The sequence below is a fragment of the Sander lucioperca genome, chromosome 4, assembly GCF_008315115.2.
Source record: "Sander lucioperca isolate FBNREF2018 chromosome 4, SLUC_FBN_1.2, whole genome shotgun sequence".
In the NCBI taxonomy this organism is placed as follows: Eukaryota; Metazoa; Chordata; class Actinopteri; order Perciformes; family Percidae; genus Sander; species Sander lucioperca.
In genome coordinates, this window is record NC_050176.1 from 7,263,107 (window position 1) to 7,271,985 (window position 8,879).

At 38.3% G+C, this 8,879-nt stretch overlaps 1 protein-coding gene across 3 annotated transcripts; it reads right to left on the bottom strand.

The window, feature by feature from the left end:
- Positions 1-1,337: 1,337 nt before the first annotated feature.
- On the bottom strand, positions 1,338-6,656 carry LOC116043068 (TBC1 domain family member 24-like). 3 transcript variants are annotated; one of them, XM_036000345.1, is made up of 11 exons: positions 6,404-6,656; positions 5,976-6,127; positions 5,607-5,868; positions 5,287-5,400; positions 4,435-4,851; positions 4,095-4,334; positions 3,742-3,897; positions 2,819-2,882; positions 2,555-2,653; positions 2,128-2,404; positions 1,338-2,037 (listed from the first exon to the last, which is right to left on the bottom strand). In XM_036000345.1, exons 1-11 carry the CDS (start codon positions 6,607-6,609, stop codon positions 1,874-1,876), a joined length of 2,151 nt encoding a protein of 716 aa, XP_035856238.1. In that variant the 5' UTR covers positions 6,610-6,656; the 3' UTR covers positions 1,338-1,873. The 3 variants fall into 3 exon arrangements, with proteins under 3 accessions (XP_035856238.1, XP_031145440.1, XP_031145438.1); XM_031289580.2 differs by having other exon boundaries at positions 5,607-5,859; positions 5,976-6,190; XM_031289578.2 differs by having other exon boundaries at positions 5,976-6,190.
- Positions 6,657-8,879: the final 2,223 nt, after the last annotated feature.

An 8,879-nucleotide genomic window follows, 5' to 3' on the forward strand; every position in this document is an offset into this window, starting at 1 on the left:
TAAGGTAGAACAGGTAGGCACACCACCACTAACAAACATTTGACTAGCACTACACCATCTTGGTTGTTTTAGAAGCAGTCACATACCATCATTATACACTACATTCAGTCACAAGTGGGCAGTATATAGGAGGGTTACAGAATGCTTTGAATAAAGCTACCTTAACATTAGCAGAACACATGCCAAATTTACGTACAAGCACATTAGCCTGAGCATACATCTTGTGATACTATCTGTTGATGTCGTTATCATCTGATAAATCATTAACAATATGATGGCCAAGATATTTAATATCATCACACACTTTAAGGGCATTACCAGATAAAAAGAAATCAGGAAATACTAATTTCCTGTCTTCTTTACTTCTAACAATCATAATATTGCTCTTATTTGCATTATATTTGATAGCGAAATCCACACCATACTGAGAACAAACCATCAAAAGTTGTTGTAACCCAGCACTATGATGATTACCAAATCATCTGCATACATAAGGTGATTAAACAGCATAAGGTGATAACAAAGGCTAGCTCCATGGATCGGCATATGCCACTGTTGTGAGCGGCATAAGCCGCCAGGGGATCGGTTTATGCCATTGTACTGATTTGCATAGAAAGGTGAAGTCCTTCCCCTTCTGGTGGACCACCATGGGACCTTATTTTGGAAAAAAATATGTACGGTAGTAAATGGCGAGAGACAAATAATTATTTGATCACGTTAGAATTGGGAGATGAATTACACATATGATGTTTGTCAATTTAAAAGATAATTTTGCATGTCAAAAAAGTCTCATTTTGTAATAAAACTGTTGAAGTATAAGACTTTAATTCACGTTAAAATGTAACCGGGATGTAACATTGCTCACATGAGCAACAGGTCTTGCTCGTTCTTTTGCTTACTAGCTTAAAAATGACACTGGATGAAACACATCAGGTAAGATAACGTTACGTTGGGTTGTGGAACATAGCTAAGCTAGCTATCTAGCGAGAAAGCCGAGCAGCAAGCAAGGTAACGTATTGTGCAAGACGAGATATGTAGTTCACTGAGGAGTTTAACACGAAACTAAGTGGTACTACGACAAACTGTGACTTTCTTCACTTGCTAAATTATCTTTTAAACTGATAAACATCATGTGTAATTAATGGCTGAATTCACATGGGATCAAAACATTGTTTTATTATTATTTGTCTCTCGCCGTTCACTACCATACATACTTTTTTATGAAATAAGGACTTTGCCTCTCTGCATCACTCCAGAGATCAGCTTATGTCGCTGTACCGCTAGTGGCATACCATCAGTGGACAGCGCACACATGCTGCCCAGGTAGGCGGTGTGGCCCGGCCTCTCCCGCACCAACAGCTCATCATTCAGATGCAGAGATTGACAATGTTTTTTGGGCGAAATAATTATCGATGTCCAGACCTTGATGACCTCATAGCTGGCTTTGGCCATGGTATACCCTACGAATAGATGATAACGGCCTTTTGAACCTACTAGTAGGTGTGGCAGACCCCTTCTGATCCATATCTATGAGGCTGATAACTACTGCACCCTTTCAATGGAGTGATAACATTCGCCCTTCCATGATAAGATGCATAGGGTTTGTTTTGTGTGTGGATATTTTCCCTATGCTTTTAGAGAACTTTCCTGATATAGGAACCCTTGTTTATGTGGGCTTGTAAAGTCCAGTAAGACAATGTATGTGATATAAATCGCTATACAAATAAACTTGGCATGACATGTAGACAACAATTCAAGTAAAATCTCACTCATGTGCATTTCACAAAATAAATATTTGAAATTTACATATAAATCAAGCCCAATGAAATAGCATCATGAACCTCTGCTTCAGTGTTTACCAAAAGATTCAAAGTTACAATGCTGCAAAGGAAATAGAGTTCTGGATGCCCCACACCTCCAGGGCCTGGATCTTGAAATGTCCCTTGTAGAGTGGGATGCTCTTGAATGTGTCACAAGGCTCCGAGTATCCCCCCTCTAGGTCTTCCTGTAGGCAGAGTGCGTGACCTCCATCCCCACCTAAGAGAGGATACATACATCAGCACTACATACACACTGTTCACTGTTGACATTTTGCTAAAGACCTAACAATATGTTCAACTGGCATACCGATTATGAGCTGACTGTCACTGCCTGCTATGAACATGGAGGCTTCAGGTTCCTTGGGTCTCTTTGGCTCTTTGGCAGTCATGGGTTCCTCTGATGGGGCAGTGAAGGGGACCGTCAGGTAGCTGGGGTCCTGGGGGATTCCAGTAGGACAGGTCAGAATTGTGGTGGTGGTGTTCAGGGAGCAGTCACAGCTGCTGTCTTGAACTTGCTGAGGGGAAGCTCTTCTGGTCATTATGTTGACCATGGCCTGCTGGTAGCGCTCCATGCTGGGACGAAGCTGAAAGAGTAAGCATGTTTCTTGTTTGACGAACGATAATAAACGTTGTCTATATGAAGTTGACACAAAATCCGACTTGAAGCATGTTACAGAAAACCTTATATGACATGTCAGAGATGAATTCTATAAGGAGAAAGGAATGTGTCTCACCATGAAAACAAAACATTCCCCAGTTCCAAAATATGTAAGTCCCTCAGACTCATGCTTTCTTCTTTCTATCACATCTGTTGACAGAAAGGCACCAAAGACCTGAGAAATGAGAAATACTAATATTTCAGTATAATACAACATGTATTCCATAAACTAATTATTTTCATTATTGGCATCAAGACATGGGGTTAAATAAAAAAAGAAAAGCATATGCAGCAAAATTATCCAATGTATCCCAATATTCATTATGTGTTCTAATATTACCTCTTCATCCACAGTTTTGATCATCAAGACCGCTGGTTCGTGTCCCTCCACATGTGAATATAATCTATATAAGAGAAAAAAAACATGTGATGTTTTATAATATCCCATAAACTGCCATATATGCAACCAGGCAGTGTCACTGATGACTAAACATAGCCCGTAAATGAATATACTACAATACCTACCTGCACTGTTTATTAATAGAACATTTTGTATCTTATTAAAAGGAGCTGGAAGGGTCAAAAGCAAAACATGATCACAACTTTAACTATTAAAATATCTTTCCAAGTCGTCTTTCCATAGCACCCTACTTTATATTTCAGAAATAATTACTTTCCATATGGAGCAATGCTTTTTTTAACCATATGTTACAAAATAAAAGACAATTAAACACTCAGTTAGGAACTAGTTGGTCATTTTCTACCGTTCTTCTTAAACCGTAAGGGTTCAAAAATAGCACCATTTACCAGCCAAATACTAGTAAAATAAGTGTCTGGTAGACTTGCTTCATTCACCAGCACAAACAACAATGGCGAGCTATTGAGTGGCTGGAAAGTTTGAACATTCACTAGCCATTTGGCTGATGGACGAAAAAGTTCATTTTGAACCCTGTAAACAGTGTTTGCCACCACTGAAATGTGAGTCACTTGACTTTCGCATGCAAAGCAAACATGTTGATAGTGAAAACACACCCCTTTCTGTTATGTGAGTAGGCCTGGGATTCTTTTTTTCACTGCTGGCACATGGTGTTCAGCAGTTATTGATCGATAATGACCTCGCTTTAACAGACAGAAAGATATGAAGGCTTTTAAATACAAATATGAAAGATCCACTTCTAGTCATAATTCATGCCTGTGAAGCCACACCTCATTAGTTCTCGCAGTTTCTCAATGGTGTTCAAGTATTGAACAAAGGTAACTTACGAAGCAAGGCTTCTTCCGTGTTCAGCTGTATTAAACAGCCTAATGGGGCTAAAAAGGGCAAAGCGCTCAGGTATCCAGGCCCAGACGACTCTCATCTCAGTCCCTGTCACAACACTGGAGGTGAAGTTGGTAAAGTCCACCGTCTCAACCGACTGCCTTTAGGAACATAAAAATAGCTATGATAAGAATACGAATAAGGTAATAATAAGACAAATGTGAGCATTGATTTCAGTCCTTTACAAAACATAATGAATTATAAGCATTTATAAACAGATTATTTTTATTTTATTTCTAGGTTTCTTACAAATATGCCTTTCACTGGCTGTTCTGTATCAATGTCTGCATTAACTTACCTCTTCTGGTGTGTGCTGACACCTTTTTGCATAAGGGAGTCCTTATTGGCATTGAACAGGAGGTTGAGCTCTCGCCGTGTGGCAATCGGAATCATGAAGGCCCTCTCCAGAAGGTTCTCAGCGGTACAGTGGCGAGCTACACTCTGCACAAACCTTTTCATATCGGTTCTGAAGTCCTCCACGTCTGCCACTCGAGATGACACAGATACTTTGTAGAGGCTGAGCAAAGCCAAAGCCACCCTATACAAAAAATGATCGTGAAATCATTTCCGAAGTAATAGTTATGTTATTAGGTGGTTTAAGGATTTTGTTTAGATGTGAAGATGCAGCAGCAACAAACCTGTAGAGGACCTTGTAGCCCTCCAATATGTAGACATCCAGCACTCTGATAGCATATGTGAACGGAAGGTCAGCGAATATCCACATGATCCAGTCAGAGTAAAACTCAAAGAGGTTCTGGTGAGAGCTGGCAATCAGTTTACGAATGCCTCGGCAACACCTATTAGCAAGGTCTCCAAAGGTCATGCAGGAAGCCCGGTAGGTGAGAAAGGTCTGGTCGATGTAACGCTTGTTGGGGTCCTTGTAGCAGATAAGTCGGCACACACTGTAGAAACACTCAGCTTCATCCTCACTAAAGTGGAGGATGAGGGAGACCAATGCAGGCAGGATGGGGCAGAAGTTCATTTCTGGGAAGCATTTGCCAAGGCAAAGGAGGATCTTTTTAACGGAGTTCAGGCCTGCTTTGTTGAGACAGTATCTGCATAAGAGAAGAACAAGCAACAATACACCTTTTAAAGCTCCACTTGGTGAGACTTTTATGTAAAAGTACAACATGTACAGCCAGGGCTGTGTATTAACACCAGATTTGTTTTCAGCGCACACAGAAAATAGAAAGCTAGGTGACCGTGAGGAGATATTGACTGCATTTGACAAAAACTGTATTGGCTTAACATCACTTACTGCACCTTTAAAGCATTGCTGTTGCATTTTGTTCATCGGATTTTTAATCATCAATCCTCACTAATTACTTCTGACCACTATCTCAATATTAAATTAATCAAATAAATGCTTAAAAAAGATGAGGGCTTTTCTGGTTTGTTCTTTTGCTAGTTTAAGGTTCATATAGGTCTATAACATGTTTTTTTAGGTAATAACTATATATATATATATATATATTATCCCACAGAAGTACCTGGGTATTTCTCCTGCCTCCATGTACTCTGGGACTGGATGGGTGCTAATTTTCTGTTCTCCAAAGATCTTCTTGGCTAGTTCATTATGGACATCTCTGTCTGGAGTGACGGACCTATTCAGATACAAAATCAATGCATATTCAGATCATTTGCCTAGGTGGATTTCAATTACAAACTCATTTTACAAAAGTGGTACAAATGCATAATATGCTTGTAATAATGAACTTGTACACATAAAATTTAATGTGACAATCGTAACTGCATAATATGCTTGTAATAACGAACTTGTACACATAAAATTTAATGTGACAATTGTTACCTGGAATTGATGCTGTGGATGATGTGATAGTATGCTTTGGCCCTTAGTGTATGGGGCATGGCCCAGAATCCCTCTCGGCCCATAGTTTTCAGCTGCTGGTGATCACTCTGCAGGATCTGCTGGTATCTTTTTGCAGCTTCAGGGTCAATCTTCTCCCAGTCTACAAACTGGCCATACTTCATCCCCGAGCTGGAGCAAATTTCCCAGTTGTCCGACTCAGAGATGGTCATCATGGACACTGACTTGAGATTGCCTTTACTGCCTGAGCAAAGTATGCATACATACATATCATTTTTTATTTTCCTAAACAATGTGAATAGACCTTTGGAGTAGAATACATGCTATTATAAAAAAACATAATTTCAATACCATTAGGCTCTCTTGTTGATGAGTGCTTGTTTGGTTTAGACTTGCACTTCTTAGAGGTGATTCGAACACCAGCCACATTCCCTTCTTTCTTTTCCTTTTTGTTCCCTTGATACTGGTGTAGGGAGCTCGCCCTCTGCCTCAATGGACTGGACCTTGTAAAGTTCTCCACGTCAAAATCGAGGTCAAGCTCTGACGTCTCAATACTGTAAAAGGACCTGGGGAGCAGTTGATTTAGGAATAATTATGTAGCCTAATAATTATGCCTCTTTTTAGTCTTTTTTGTGTTGGGCATGGTCTGTCTTTTATCCAATTTTGCTACAACATTAAAACACAAATCCACATAACTATAATAACCATGCCTGCCTGTCTGATCAGCAAAATAATTTGGATTAAAAAAACAGCACATGCAAGTTGAACGTGAAAAATACCTGGAGCGAGGTCTTAGAAAGGTTTCCTCTGTCTGTGTCTGCACGCCATAGTTCTTACTGTCCTCTAGACTGTAATAGGAGTAAGACCTTGGCCTGCTTCTGCCTCCTGCCATAGAGCCCATGTCTTGGTCTGTTGATGTGCGCATCAAGACTGAATTCATGTTTCCGCAATCAGAGAACTCCAGCATTCTTGAAAAATCTAGCATCTCAAGTCTTATTCTTCCAAGAAATGCAAGCTGAAAGTTTATGTGTCTCCTGTTACTAGCTACACGTTCTGAGGGTCAAGGCTTTATATACGCATGTGGGCTGTGTTCACGTGAGACAGGTATAGTGGTATTGTTTGTTTGTGGTGAGTTTTGCTGTTGAAAGTAAAACAAATGTACTGGTTTTCCTTTTTTAACATTAGTAAAATACAGTGTATCATTCAGAGAAGTAACTAAGACTGAATTAAGACTGGAAAGCATCCACAATGCCAACATAATTAGAACCATAAAACAAGGACTACAACTTTCCAGCTTACATGACAAAACACAATTTCTTTTAAACACATGATTTGACCAAGTGTCCTTTAAATAGCCTTTCATTCATTCTCCACAATAGATTTTTCATTGCTATTGCAATTAACAGACAGCTTGAGTTTTAAATGTTCTTTTTTTATAGGGAAACCTATGAAAACATTCATTACTCAGAATAAGGTCATCAGAAATAGGGTAATTGTGTTTCTTTCTTTGAAACGTTTTTATGCGTAGCATCAAAACGCCAAGTCAGTCTGTTCCAAGAAGTCCTTTAAAGGTTATTATTCTACACAACAGATATATGTTTTGATCCAAACACAACTACTGTTTGGGTATGAAACATAAAACCTCTACAAGTACTTAGCTCATATGTGGGCTCCACATGTAATGAAGTTAAAAAACAAACTCTCTAGCCCAATGAGTGGCATGCTGTCATTACTTCATGTCAATTTCCATGAAGGCTGGGACAATATGAATTCACACTTGTACTTTGGGTACAATGCAAGAAATGAAAGCAGTTAAACCACATATTCTTAAAACTTACTTTTATAGGAAAGCGTTTATGAATATTTAATACGCTGTTGGGTTTTATCATCCTGCCCTGCCATTGCCTGTCCCATTTACTGTATGTCTTTGTACATTTACAGCATGTATGTACAGTATGTGTGTATGTATATGTGTGTATATATGTATGCTTGCGTGTATATGTATATATATATACACACACACACACATACATATATATATATATATATATATATATATATATACATATATATATATATATGTATGTGTGTGTGTATGTCATGCAGACTAAATAAAATTTTGTTTGGTACAAAAAATGTACAGTATAATCATTTTTTATTTTTTATTTCAATATTTTTCAATGAAAATGAGAATAATGATACAAAATTATCATTCCCTCCAATATCGTGAATCATATCGCAATCGCAGTATCAGTCAAAGTAATTGCAATTATATATTTTCCTCATATCGTGCAGTCCTAATCTGAACAATGCAAGATTAAAACAAATAAACAGATTCCAAAATAAGCCAACTGTGTGATGTTAATTGTAAGGTGTGGTTGACTGCAAATTAAATTAACATGTGTAGGTAACAAACTAATAAAGTGAGAGCCGAGGGTGTGAATTGGGCTGATATTACCATATGTGGCTGTGGCCATCACAAGGTCCATATAGCAAATTATTTACTGCCAACCAAAAATGCATCTTTAAGGGAAACACAGTCCTGGCTGCATGCAGGTTTTAAATACTCAGAGTAAACAATGTCAAGATGATTATTGAGTTTGAGACTCCAGAGAGATTTCTCCGCTACGTTTATCTAACAGCTGTAGTTACTTTGTATGTTTTATACTGTCTATGGTCAAGACTGTACATCTGAAACAGATGAGCTCAAAAATATGCCATAAAGTAAACTACCCAACAATGAATTACGGTAACTAAAACATTCAAATGCTGCTTACACATTGATACATCAGTAATAATACAATACATATAATAGGATAACAATGATATGAGGTATTCTGCAAAGTAGCCTAAGTATTTTTTTACTTCTGACACTTACTACTACCTACTGACAATACTAGTAGGCCTACTTTTACTTCAGTAAGATTTCGAAAACAGGACTTTTACTTGTGATTTAGTATTTTGGTAGTGCTAAGATCTGCTAGGAAACGGATAGAATCCTATCTGAGAACAGATAGATATACTGTATTTCTAGTATGGTCCAATAGAGTCGGGTGTGCACGAAAATACGGGACAAATAGCTTCCCGTATTGATTTAGTAAGGGATAGTGCATTTTATTTTTCAATAAGGAACGATCCCGTATTATACGGGATGGGTGGCAAACCTACATGTGTATCCCTGTTTGAAAATCTAATTTTTAGTAGCTTTTTTGTATAGGGCTATATTTTTCAGAAAAATTGCGGTCTTGGACTCAA